At 49.7% G+C, this 14,274-nt stretch overlaps 1 protein-coding gene across 1 annotated transcript in view; it reads left to right on the top strand.

The window, feature by feature from the left end:
- KIF26B (kinesin family member 26B) overlaps window positions 1–14,274 on the top strand; it is a 518,472-nt gene that overhangs the window by 481,296 nt on the left and 22,902 nt on the right. The window contains exons 11-12 of the mRNA XM_018060247.1: window positions 6,418–6,580; window positions 7,589–10,997. Coding sequence (XP_017915736.1) covers window positions 6,418–6,580; window positions 7,589–10,997 — 3,572 coding nt within the window. The remainder of the gene's footprint in view (window positions 1–6,417; window positions 6,581–7,588; window positions 10,998–14,274) is intronic.

Below are 14,274 nucleotides of genomic sequence, written 5' to 3'. Positions count from 1 at the left end.
GGGGTCTAAGGCTGGGAGATTAGAATCTTGGAGCTGGATCCATCCTTGGGATCGCTTGCCCTCATCTTAAGCTCTGTTTGGGGCTCTGCAATACATTCTGGCAGTTTACAGGTAAAATGGGTAGAAAATGGGAGTTCAGAGTTCATATCCTTAGCAACATGAGGGATACCGGAATTTTCCTGGCATATAAACACTGGTTGTTATCTTGATCTGACATCTATAAGAATTCTGTGTGTATGGTTTCCGTTCTTCAATGCCAATGATGTATTGCTTAAAAATAAGCAAGCACTGTCTCCTTTTTCTAAAAAACACCATGCCTGTGTGTATGTCTGGGGGGTCACATGTGTGTATGTGTTTGTGATTTTTATGTCTGCTACCCACAGGAATCTTTCTATTGCACATTGTTCTGGAGATTAATTTTCAAGATTAACTAAGTTCCTTTCCTTTCATTTCATTAGGAATTAATATAAGTCACTTTGCTTTTTTCTGTGCCCTCATTGTGTTTGCATTGAAGGAGGCATATTTTTTAAAAACAGACCCATGTCTGTAAGTGGACATTTATGGTGCTCTCCCACAAGAATCAGGCCTTGAAGAAGGGCTGGCCCATCCAGGGTGCTGTATTTGAGTTGCTCAACTTGGTGATTTAGAGCTCACTACTCTTCAAAAGAACATGGTCAGTAGATGCCTTTCTTCCCATGTCCAGAGTTCTTCACCTCCTTTCTGGGGAAGAAATATATTTAACAGCTGTCATGAAAGGAACATCTATTTTGTTATGAAATTACCTGGCCAACATTGTAAATGTGTGACTCTGGAGGCCCTGTACCAACTTACCAGTTGGGACAGTTTCCCAATTCTCAGGGTCAGTGAACAATGATCTTGAGATTCCAGATTGTCCTTTCAGAAAGAAATTTAGAGTTCTGTTGGGTTCAGGGGGAACCTCAAGCAAATATATCCCTGGATGCCGTGCCATGTAGGAGAATCTCAGCCAAGGAGAGAACTGTGCTATACCCATTGAAGTCCGGGTGTTCCCAGCCATCAGGGAGTTACAGTGATGGTGGGGACGCTCCCAGTCTTGAGGGTCTTTCTTTATCATGTGCTGTTTTAGATTGCTCTTCTGTCATTGGCTGTAATGGATGGTATGATAATGAGTTGGTTTTTAAAATTTTATTTATTTTTGGCTATGCTGGGTCTTCATTGCTGCTCTCAGGCTTTCTCTAGTTGTGGGGATTACTCTAGAGAGTTGCAGTGCACAGGCTTCTCATTTCAGTGACTTCTCTTATGTGGAGCATAAACTCTAGGCTCCTGGGCTTCAGTAGCTACAGCATGCAGCCTCAGTAATTAGGGAGCACAGGCTTAGTTGCTCTGTGGCAAGTGGAATCTTCCCAGACCAGGGATCGAACCTATGTCCCCTGCATTGGCAGGTGGATCCTTAACCACTGGACCACCAGCAAAGTCAAATAACATGTGTTTACATGTGTGTCTCCCTCACTGGGTGGTAGGCTCTAGGGCCTCTGCTCTGCACATCCTCAGAGTCTGCAGGATGGCCTCCTGAGGGTCCACATTCATCAAAATGTTATTTGAGTGAGCCACTGTAGACATTCACAACTTAATGAGTTGGAGGGTGAGCAGCTTCATAGGCCCTTGAGAAGGATAGCCTCTGCTTCTGTATCACATAGGAAGTGAACGGGGCAGTCGCTGATGACTGTGTCCTGGTGCTTGAGTGATTTCTAAAACCAGCCCTTGTTCCTCTGCCTGTTTCCATGCTGCTGATTTTATAAGCTCTCCCTTCAGGAAACATCTGAAAGAAAGATAGATGAACTGACAGAAAGACAACATGGGCAACTGTCAATTCAGAAAGAGATTGTTGAATAGGAAGGAAATGGCAGCCCACTCCTGTATTCTTGCCTGGAGAATCCCATCTACAGAAGAGCCTGATGGACTATAGTCCACAGGGTCACAAAGAGTTGGACATGACTGAAGCGATGGAGCATGTACACAAGGAAATTAAGACATAACTCTGTGTTCTTGTTGATAACTTTTTGGCACTCTGTCTAAAATGAAACCACCCTTTGTCAATACTTTAGAGCACGGGTCGATGGACTTTTTCTGTAAAAGACCAGATAGCAAATATATGGACTCTGTCATGACTATTCACCTCTGCTGTTGTCGTGTGAAAACAGCCAGAGACAATCTGTTAACAAATTGGTGTGGCCATGTCTCAATAAAACTTTATTTACAAAAACAGGCAGGGGCTTGGATTGGGCTGGCGGGCCTCAGTTTGTCAGCTCATGTCCTAGAGTACTACGTGCTCTGTCATGTTCTTATAAAATTAATGAAAATTTACTCATTATGCTATTTTTTTTTTAGTGTTCTCTTGCTATGGCTAATAAAAGGTTGACTTATTTTGAAAAGCAAGACATTTTAAAAAAATTGTTTTAAAAAATATGGGGAGGGAGGTGGGAGGGGGGTTCATGTTTGGGAATGCATGTAAGAATTAAAGATTTTAAAATTTAAAAAATAAATAAATAAATAAAAATTAAAAATTAAAAAAAAAATAAAAAATAAAAAATATGTGCAGTGGGGTGGGAGGGAAGTGGAATACGTGTGCATAGAACATGCCTGTCTAAAAGAAGAGCAGCATGGTCCTTCCCAGACCCCAGTCAAGCCTACTCTGTCACCCGTCCCCTCCCATCCTGCTGAACCCGTCCTTCTTGCACGGGTCCCCAAGGCTGAGTTCTCACCCACCCTGGCCCTGGGGCTCGGCGGCCAGCAGTTCTGCACCTGTGCTCTCCTGTCCCTCTTGCCTCGGTGTCTGTGCAGAGGTACAGACTGAGTTTGAACTGATCACTGCCCTAGAAACTTTCCACTCTTTTTATTTTCCTGCCAAAGACAGTGAGTTAAACCTACAGTTTGTCCCTTCTTTCACCTTCTCTCCCCGACTTAATTGTCTTTGTTCCAAGTGAAAGGATCATGATGAGGTAGAAAAAAATGAAAACTTTATAGACACCATCTTTCACTCCCATCAGGTATGTTTTAGAGTCTAGAGAGGCCCACGTGAAACAGTCTTGCCGGCAGTTTTACTGGCTTTCCAAAGGAGAGCTAAAATGCTCGTTGCCAAGCAACACACAGGCCCTGGCTTCCTCCAACAATGTGGACTTAAAAATAAAAATTGTCCTATGATTGACTTATGAATGGGGGAATCATGTGGAAACACACAGGGCAAACAGTTAGACACAACAATGCTATATCTGTTTATTTTGTCTTTGGTATCTTTTCCTGGGGCCTTTACAGAGCCATGTGGATAAATAACTGGGGTGTGCCTTCAGCAGAGCAACTGATGAACAAGACTCATCCGTAAGAACTTCATAGTACAGTTGATCCTCAGAATCATTTGCAGATTCTATGTTGTGAATTATGTTCAAAATCCATAGTTTTATTGTAATTTGCAGACATGCTTAGTAATAAAAAGTTTGAGCCACCCAATGCACATGTTCCCAGCTGAGACTGGACAAGCCAACAGCTTTGTCTTCTTGTTTCACCTCTCATCATGTAAACAAGGGTCTTTTTTGCAGTCTATTTAGTGACACTTTTTTGTCTTTCTGTGCTTTTTGTTGGTGATTTCACTGTGTAAAGTAGCCCCCAGGTATAGTGCTGCAGTTGTCTAGTGCAAAAAGGCTGTGATTTACAGAAAAAATACATGGGTGAGAGAAGCTTCATTCAGGTGTGATATAGTGCTGTTGGTGTGAGTTCAGTGTTAATGAATCAACAATATGGTACATCCAGGAAGAGGAAATTCACTGATGTATATGCATCAGAGTTCTGGAAAGTACTTAAGTAACATCGAAGTGCATAATGATACTGTGGAAACGGGCTGTATTGGTGGATTCGTAATATGCCCAGTGTTTTTTTTTTCTTTTAAAGCATAGTGGAAAATATTGTAAGGCTGAAAGCCAAAGAAATTTATGGTCATGTTACCCAGAGTCAAGGAAATGTTAAATCCTTCTCAGCTAGTGTTTTATTATATAGAAGGTACATATAATTCATTATCTATAAGAAATAGAAATTAGGATGTCTTTAAATAGATATGCACATAAAACAAGGTTATATGTTGATCAATTGATGAAATATTGTGACCCAGGGGTCTCAGGAACATAAACCCACATATTTCCCCTAGGGGCATGGCTCAGCATTCACTAGCTCAGTGTTCCTGGAGATGTAATAAAAATAACTGTCATGACTAATAAGAATTAACCATATATGATCACAACTTAACTCTGATGGGATGTATCACCCACTTCCCATATGGAAGACAAAGGCTTAGACTTGTCCATGTACAATGTCTGTACTGAGAATGTGTGCCAGGAATGAGACTTGACTTCCCCATCTGGTTGTCAACTCTGGAGGTTTCCATGATGTTCCTGATAGACATTTTGAAGGAAGATAAATGTTTAGAGCTAGGACCTAGGGCTGGAGGGCTCCTCCTCGATACCCACTTACTTTCCTGTCCAAGTCAGTTCAAGCTGCTATAACAGAATCCCATAGACTGAGGAACTTAAGTGAATTCCTCACAGTTCTAAAGGCTGGAAATCTGAGATCAAGGTGTTGGAAGATTTGTGCCTGGTGGGGCCCTGCCTCCTGGCTCATAGGTAGCTATCTTTTCACTGTTCCCTCACATGGCAGAAGGGACAAGGAAGTTCTCTAGGGTCTTTTGTATAAGGGTACAAATTTCACTCATGTGGGCTCCACCCTTATGACCTAATCACCTCCCAAAGGTTCAACCTTCAGATACTATCACATGGGACGTTAAGTTGCAACACATGAATTTGGGGGAGATGTAAACAGTCAGTCCATAGCATTGTCGTTCCACCACTTTTATCACTGAGTGTTTTCCTTGAAGGGAAACTATGATATATTTTAAATTGCACTGGCACTGAGCCAAAGTGAGCCTAGTATCTCTGAACTGACACCTTAATTGGTCCCAGATGGAAAGGGAAAACTATTGCTCTTACACGTCTTTTCTCCCCGAAGGTCCGATGCAGGTCACGTGTGAAGTGGTTTTCTGTCTCTGAGGTCTAATCTCTGCTGACAGGGGCCTGCATGTCAAACCAGGTCTCCTGAGCTGGACAGTCTCTCTCCAGAGAGCTGACTGGGGTGCAGGGGGCTGGGGGAGGAGCCAATGGCTGACTGCTGAAAGTAGTGAAAGTGTTAGTTACTCAGTCATGTCTGACTCTCTGTGACTCCGTGGACTGTACCATGTCAGACTCCTCTGTCCATGGAACTCTCCAGGCAAGAATACTGAAGTGGGTAGCCAGTCTCTTCTCCAGGGAATCTTCCTGACCCAGGGATCAAACCTGAGTCTCCTGCACTGCAGGCAGATTCTTTACCATCTGAGCCACGAGGGAGGCCCTGACAACCTGATTAAAACCTGAGGACAAACCTGTCTCCTCTGGCAAAACAAACTCAACACAAGGCATGGGACGCAAAGAGGCTCCGTCAGACTTCTGGATCAGGGACGGCTCCAGAGACAAAATGACATTTGGCAGCAGTTAAGAGGCAAGAGTTGATGATGACGTAAGCAGAAGCCTCTTAAAAGCAAGGCAGGAAGAATGTCAAGACTAGTTCAGGAATGAAAAATAAAAACATGAGTTGTTCCTTCATATCACTTTTTAAAGAGCCTAGAAATACCATCTGTAAACTCCTGGGCCTCATTACTCAGGACACTGGCCCCACACAGCACCTGCAAAATCCCTAGAGGAGTCCCTTCTAGAAAGTTCTGCCTTCTGTTGCTGATTAAGTGCTTGGGTCTATGTCTGTGTGCCCCCGGTTTTAATCAGGAATATGAATACCTTTTCCTTTGTCACTACCCTGTGCAAATATATGTTAAGAGACAATGGCAATAAAGTAGGTGCAACTCCTTGGCAAAAGAAACCTTGCCCTGTATTATAAACACATAGCTCTTCAATACAAGTTCATAGCTGGGAAAGTGCTTTTTTTTATGGCAGGGATTGCCTGGTGTGGAAATTTGCAGAGAAAGGCCCGATGTGCAGACAGCATGCCTGATCACGGGCCACAGGGTTGCTCTCTCCCCATCCCTGCCTCTCATTTCTATTCCCAGGCCTCATTTCGGGCAGTGTCATATGCACAGACACACAGGAATATCCCATCACAGCCAGGACAGTGGTGCCCAGGGAGGCGTTCTGCATGCTTTCCATCCTTGGGGTTAGAAGCACTGGCTCAGCTGCCAACTACAAATCGCTTCATGTAGAAGATGATGTTAATTAGTACGCATCAAAAGAAAAAAAGAGGGGGATGAAAAACCACTGCCCACAGCAAGCCATGTAGGGGCCCAAAGTCCTACCCTGACAGCCAGAGTGAGGCATGGCCCACTAATGCAGCCTTAATTCACTTTGTTGGCAGAGAAAGCAAGCTCACCATGCTGCTGCGGGAGTCCCTGGGGAACGTGAACTGCCGCACCACCATGATCGCTCATATCTCTGCCGCCGCTGGGAACTACGCCGAAACCCTGTCCACCATCCAGATCGCCTCGCGAGTCTTAAGGATGAAGAAAAAGAAAACGAAGGTAAGGGGTTTGCTGGGGGTGCGGAGGAGGAAACAGCTTTCGGAGACCTGCCCTGGAACTGAGTCAGAAAGAGTGGAATCAATATTTCTAATCCCCCAGCACCAGGGGCCTGGTGAGCTTGGCTGCGGAAGGCCTGGCTCAGCATCCACCTCGAGGTATACAGAAGTCCCGTCCCCCCTGACTGCTGGTGATTTCCTCAGTCATCCAGCCTGGACTCCTAATGGGGAGTGCTTGGTTCACTTTAGAGAGTTTAAACGATTGCGACTTGGAGGTGAAACTTTTTAAGAGCGATGGGAAATATCCATAGTCTGTATCTTGCCTACCTTGGTCCTTCAACTGATTGATCCCAAAGGGGACTGTTAGTTTACTCCTTGTTCAGGTGACCCTACTTCCTGTGCATTCCCAGGAGGCACTTTTTCCGGTCAAGGGGTGTTGTCCTGTTAATTCAGTGGTTGATTCTGGTTGATGAAACCACTGGGCTCATTTTCTCAGGCAGAGGCAAAGCCAGGACAGTGGCGGTATGACAAGAATGTCTGAGAAAATCATTATGATTGTGGTCAGTCTGGTCTGTGGACAGCTGGTGATTTGTGGGGCTTTTCCCCCTCCTTTATATATATATATATATATATATATATATATATATATATAGAGAGAGAGAGAGAGAGAGAGAGACACACACATATATTTGGTCAAAAGCACATCTTTCCAACCAGTGTCCCCTGGCACAAACTGTCATACATGGCTTGGGGGTGCAAACTAGTGACCCCTCAAGTCCTTAGGAGGTCACATGGGACCTGGGCCGGTCACCTCCTTTCATGAGCAGCCTCTGCTTCCCCAGTGTGCTTCACAGTAGTATGAGGGCATGACATGCAGAGCTGGGGCACCTGGCCTGGCACACCCGGGTAATGGCCCGAGGTCCGGATGGCCTGCGTGGAGCCAATGGCCTCCGCCAGTCACCTGGCCAGTTGCCCCATGACGCCACACTAACTGTTTCCCTCTCACTCACAGTACACATCGAGCTCCTCTGGGGGAGAGAGCTCCTGTGAGGAAGGCAGAATGCGCAGACCCACCCAGCTAAGACCCTTCCACGCCAGGGCCGCCGTTGAGTCAGACTTCCCCATCCCTCACCTGTCCAGCGACCCTGACTACTCCTCCAGCAGCGAGCAGTCCTGCGACACGGTCATCTATATCGGGCCAAATGGCACAGCCCTCTCTGACAAGGAGCTCACCGACAACGAGGGGCCCCCAGATTTTGTCCCTATCGTGCCAGCCCTGCAGAAGGCCAGGGGTGACAGCCGGTCCACGGAGGCCGGAGACGCTGGTGCCGGCAAATCGGAAAGGGACTGCTTGAAGTGCAACACTTTCGCCGAGCTACAGGAGAGGTTGGATTGCATCGATGGCAGCGAGGAGCCCAGCAAGTTTCCCTTTGAAGAGCTGCCAGCCCAGTATGGGGCAGAGCAGGCAAGCAAGAGTGTCCCGTTGAGCCAGGCAGCCAGGGCAAGCCCGCTCTGTGAGTCTGATAAGGAAGATGATGGCTCAGACGGCCAGCTGACAGACAGAGAAAGTGCGGAGCCCCCGGCCTCCAAGGTGCAGAGGAATCACTCCCCGGTCCCTGCCACATTACTCACCAACAGCCCCACCCCTGCCTCACCCCGGAGCATCCCCGGCAGCAGCAGCCAGCACAGTTCTTCCCAGCTCGCGCAGAGCCCCAGCCTCCGGAGCAGCCGGGAAAGCCTGAACTCCTGCGGCTTTGTGGAAGGCAAGCCCAGGCCCATGGGCTCCCCCAGGCTGGGCATCGCCAGCCTGTCCAAGACCTCAGAGTACAAGCCGGCCAGCTCTCCTTCCCAGAGATGCAAAGTCTACACCCAGAAGGGGGTCCTGCCTTCTCCAGCCCCACTGCCCACCTTGAGCAAGGACTCAGGCATGGTGTCTAGTGAGTCCCTGCTGCAGCCCGAGGTACGCACCCCCCCGGTCGGAATGAGCCCCCAGGTTTTGAAGAAATCCATGTCTACTGGGAGCGAAGGGTTCCCAGAAACCCCTGTAGATGACGATCATCAGGCAGCAACTTCCCCAGATTCCAAGAAGGAGATTCTGAGCACCACAATGGTGACGGTACAGCAGCCTCTGGAGCTGAATGGTGAGGATGAGCTGGTGTTCACGCTGGTGGAGGAGCTGACCATCAGCGGGGTGCTAGACAGTGGCCGCCCCACCAGTATCATCAGCTTCAACAGCGACTGCTCGGTGCAGGCCTTGGCCTCAGGCTCCCGGCCCGTCAGCATCATCGGCAGCATCAGCGAGGACCTGGAGTGCTACTCAAATGTGGCTCCGGTGTCCGAGGTCAGTATCACTCAGTTCCTGCCCCTCCCAAAGCTGAACCTGGACGAGAAGGCCCGGGAGGTGGGGAGCAGACGTTCCTCCATCAGCTCCTGGCTGAGTGAGATGAGCACAGGCAGTGACGGCGAGCAGCCGTGCCACAGTTTCATAGCACAGGCGTGTTTTGGGCACGGGGAAGCAATGGCAGAGCCTCCGGCCTCAGAGTTCGTCGGCAGCATCCAGAACACTGCTGTGGTATGCCGGGAGAAGCCCAAGGCAGGCCCCGACAATCTGCTCATCTTGTCTGAAATGGGGGAAGACTCCTTCAACAAGGCAGCCCCCATCAAAGGCTGCAAGATATCCACCCTGGGCAAGGCCATGGTTACCATCTCTAATACGGCCAGTCTGAGCAACTGCGAAGGGTACATCCCCATGAAGACAAACATTACGGTATACCCCTGCATTGCCATGAGCCCCCGCAACATCCAGGAGCCTGAGGCGTCCCTGGCCACCGTCAGCTCAGTCCCCAAAGCAGCCCAGTCCCAGGAGAGCAAGGAAAGTGGTGCAAAGAAAGAGATGAAATTTGAGGACCCCTGGCTGAAACGAGAAGAGGAGGTGAAAAAAGAGAATGCTTATCCCAATGAAGAAGGGAGTAGGTTTGAGACAGCCACGGGACCCCCAAAGCCTGAAGCCAGAGCAGAACAGGACAAGAAGCCCAGCCCCAGTGACAGGCTGAGCAACAGTAGCGGTGAGGTGTCTGCCTCCCCAGGTGCCGACAACTTCAAGAGAGTGGTGGATGGCTGTGAGATGGCCCTGCCCAGTGTGGCTGCCCAGAGCCCCGTGCATCTCAACAAAAGCCTGAAGTCCAGCAGCCTTCCCAGGGCTTTTCAGAAAGCCAGCAGGCAGGAGGAGCTAGACAGCCTCTTCTACCATTGCACCTCGGAAACCAATGGCATTGGCTCGGCTTCCAGCACCCAGCCCTCCAAGGCCAACCTGGAGAGGAAGGTGGCATCCCCCAAGCACTGTGTCCTGGCTCGGCCCAAAGGGACTCCCCCGCTGCCCCCTGTCCGGAAGTCCAGCCTGGACCAGAAGAATCGGGCTAGCCCACAGCATAGCGCCTGCAGCAGCAGCTCCAGCAGCCCCTTGAACCAACCTGCACCCTTCTTGGCCAGCTTCACCGACGAGCCCAGCGGCAAGATGAAGGATGCCTGCAGCAGCAGCAAGCTCTTCAGCGCTAAGCTGGAGCAGCTGGCCAGCCGGACCAACTCTCTGGGTAGGACCACAGTCAGCCACTACGAATGCCTCTCGCTAGAGAGGGCGGAGAGCCTGTCCTCCATGAGCTCCCGGCTGCACGCGAGCAAGGACAGCACAATGCCCCGCACGGGGAGGAGCCCGGGCCGCAGCGCCGGGGCCTCACCCACCAACCCAGGCCCCACGCAGTCGGCCGGGGCCTCGCCCAAGGCCAGCCAGTCCAAGATCTCCGCCGTGAGCAAGCTACTCCTGGCCAGCCCGAAGGCCCGCAGCCTGTCCACATCCACCACCAAGACCCTGAGCTTCTCCACCAAGTCCCTGCCGCAGGCGGTGGGCCAGAGCTCCGGGCCGCCCCCCGGCGGGAAGCACATGTCCTGGTCCACCCAGTCGCTGAGCCGGAGCCGCGGCTCAGGCCTGGCGTCCAAGCTGCCGCTGCGGGCAGTAAACGGGCGCATCTCGGAGCTGCTGCAGGGCGGCGCGGGCGGGCGAGGGCCGCCCGGGCGCGCGGGGCCCGAGGCGGAGGAGCGCGCTGTACCCACCGACGAGCGCCCGCCGCCGGCCGCCCCGCTGCCCTCGCCCTACAGCAAGATCACACCGCCGCGCCGGCCCCACCGCTGCAGCAGCGGCCACGGCAGCGACAATAGCAGCGTGCTAAGTGGGGAGCTGCCGCCCGCCATGGGCAAGACGGCGCTCTTCTACCACAGTGGCGGCAGCAGTGGCTATGAGAGCATGATGCGCGACAGCGAGGCCACTGGCAGTGCTTCGTCCACCCAGGACTCCATGAGCGAGAACAGCAGCTCCGTGGGCGGGCGCTGCCGCAGCCTCAAAGCCCCAAAGAAGCGCGCCAACTCAGGTAGACGTGGGCACCTGGTGGGCGCGGGGTGGGCCCTGGGATGCAGGGATGGGAGCCCAGGCACCCCTGTTCCTGCCACCTGTCACCTGCTGGGGACAGAGCCATCACTGACAAAACCGACCTTCTGTCAGGGCATCGCTCAGGCTTGAGGCTGTGATGCTCGTCAGTCTCAGCCCAGAGAGAAGGCAGGCCCCCAGGGCATCGCTCCTCACTCACCAGCCCTGGGTTGTCGGGGGTGGGGGTGCGGCAGGGGGGTGGTGGGGGGAGGGAACGGGAAGAGGCCTCTTCCTGCATGAGATCTCCCCATTCTGGGCCCAGACACTCAAGGACCAAGAATACTGCAGCTTAGAACCACTCAAGGAATCAGGTCATTGTAGCTACACTTATGTGGAGAAGGAAATGGCAACCCACTCTAGTATTCTTACCTAGGGAATCCTGTGGACAGAGGAGCTTGGTGGGCTGCTGTCCATAGGGTCGCACAGAGTCGCACACAACTGAAGTGACTTAGCATGCATGCTATGCATTGGAGAAGGAATGGCAGCCCACTCCAGTGTTCTTGCCTGGAGAATCCCAGGGACAGAGGAGCCTGGCAGGCTGCCATCTATGGGTTCGCACAGAGTTGGACACGACTGAAGTGACTTAGCAGCAGCAGCAGCAGCTACCCTTATGACCCAGTGGCCCCCAGAGCCTAGCAGCGGTTCTCTGGGGTTGAATGAAGCCCACTGTCTCATGGAAGGTGCAGTGGGGGCAGCCCCTCTTCCACACCACTGCCCCCTCCACACACACTGGTGGATCAGTCAGGCTCCCACCACAGGCTTGAAATATCCAACATTCATACACACACACACACACACACACACACACACACACACACGCACAGCACACCACCCCCTCACTATGGAACCAAAATGCATGCTTTTGGAGGAAGTCTTTGCTGTGTCCAGGAATCTCCTATCAAAAGACAAATAAGTCCTCTGGAGGAACTGCCATGTATAAAGCCCACTGATTTGTCTCTTTGGAGTTTGGGGGAACATGTGACAGTAAGCTGCGATGGGCAAGGAGAAGAGGACCTAGGTCAGAGCTGATGACCCAGGTGGCCATAGGGTAGGTGAGGTGAAAGGTCAGTAAAAAGAGAAAGGGACAAAGAGAGAAGACAGAAGGAACCAAGGACAACTTTAGCTCCCTGAGAATTTTGCTGACTCATCTTTGCTCTTAAACCACCTTCAGAGAACTTGCCCCCACTCATCTTTAGCGCGGGACTCGTTTGTAATGAAGCCGTCTCCTGCAGAGCCTCACATGCAGTTCTGCACCTTGGTCGATGTGTGAGTGGCCTGTTGTCCAGCTCTCCTAGCCTGTCCTTAGCTACACTGTGGTCCTTCTGTAGAACCTGGAGTGCTCAGAAACCATTGCCCAATGGAATATTGATGCCACCAGCACATTTGGAATTAAAAGATGAGATGAGACCCAAAGGAAAGGTCTCCTTTTTCCTGCAGCTGCTCCAGCCAGCAACTGCTTCTCAGGTTTTTTTCTCTCAACCCCAGGGTTGCTTTTTTCTAGTCTCACACTACAGACAGGTACAAACTCTGGAATATTTCAATTCAGATGTAAGGACTGTGGTCAGTGCACATGATAAACCATTTGTCTGCCTAAAAAAAAAAACAAAACAAAACAAAAAAATAAAACTTCAAGGGATACCAGAGTCATGTTGTAATTCTAGATGTTATGAGGTATTAATAGACTGCCCCATCCACCCATCCCATCGCAGATCATGAAATGCCATGAGGATGTTAGCCTCCCTGCATGTTTGGGAGTCATTGTGACTGTCAGAATCTCAACATTTTTATTTCCCAGGTGTTGTGTGCATCAGGCCTTGATTCACTTTGATGGTGCTCCACATCAGGCCCTTGGCCCTGAATCTCACCACCAGACCTGGGAGCAGAATCCCATATAATACAAGTGGAGAACAGAAATCTATTCAGTATGACATGACAACTGCTGGGTCCTATTTTCAGAGTCAAGGGCACTAAAATGTACTGATAATGGTTACTAAAAATAGCAAGAAAGTTTAAGCCAGAGCCTTTGCCAAAAAAAAAAAAAGTCTGGCCTTCCCAATACTTGTTTGATAAACCTTATTTATTAGAATCTACCCAATTTTGGTCTTCAAAATCCAGATTATTGTGAGACATTTGCTATGCGCCCACGTACATTTGAATGTTACAGAGTGCTTTCACATACTCTAATTTAGCATCTTGACTCTACCTATCCAGTTTATTCTTTCAATAGCTTTACTCTCTCTCTCTCTCTTTTTTTTTTACTTGAATTGTTTGTTTTGGCTGTTGCACTGGAGTAGAGGGGAAGAAAAACTAAGGTAACCTACTTGGAAAGTGGACCACAGGCCCTGCACATGTCCTTGCTTGGTGCTGCCTCTGTTTGTAAATATGTTCTCTGAAGGTCCCTCGTTAGGTTTGGCTGTTGGTGTACAATCAAAGCACCAGGCTAGGTGCCAGAGATGGGATTTCATAGAGAGTGCTGAGGGCATCAAACCTCTGTGAGCAGCTGCTGTAGATCCTGGGCTCCCTAATGGATATGGCAGTGGAGATACGCTCCCTGCATGTGAGGTGACCTTGTCTCACTTATTTATGATTATTATTAAGAGAAATGCTGGCTGTCAGACATGATCAGCATAAATCAAAGGCAACTTCTTTAAGAGAGGCCATAAAGCTCCTCAAAGGAAATTCCTAGCTCGATGGCTGGATTTTACAGTTACTGGAGATGTTGGGAACTGCAGGGGAGGCAAGCAGTCACCTGTTAGTGGAGGTTGCTTTCGAATTTGGAAAACTTCAATTCTTTTGTTATCTCCTTAGTGAAAACAAACTAGAAATATATTACTAGGAAGATAACCTTGAGCTCTTTGAGTGCTTTGTAGTGCAGGTAGAGAAACCAAACATCCCGATGGTTCACCTTTCCAGTCCCATTCCTGGAGATCTGTGCTGGTGGAGAGTGAGCAGAATTGGGCTTTTCCTATGGGCATGGTGCAGTGGGAAGTCTGAGCTAGAAAGGCAGGAGACCTGGGGTCTTGGGTTGTGTGACATTTAGGGAATAGCTATACTCTCTGGGCTTCAGTTTTCTCACAAAGGAGTGAAATGAAGGGGTTGGTAGAGAACCACCACGGTCTCTCTATGCTCATGCTGTATAAGATGATGCAAATAACATAAAGAATATTGATGATAATATGCCTTCCTTTCCATAAGATGATGCATAGTCAATGGGATTTATT

The sequence above is a fragment of the Capra hircus genome, chromosome 16 (assembly GCF_001704415.2).
Source record: "Capra hircus breed San Clemente chromosome 16, ASM170441v1, whole genome shotgun sequence".
Classification (NCBI taxonomy): domain Eukaryota; kingdom Metazoa; phylum Chordata; class Mammalia; order Artiodactyla; family Bovidae; genus Capra; species Capra hircus.
This window is presented reverse-complemented; position numbering and strand designations above follow the sequence as displayed.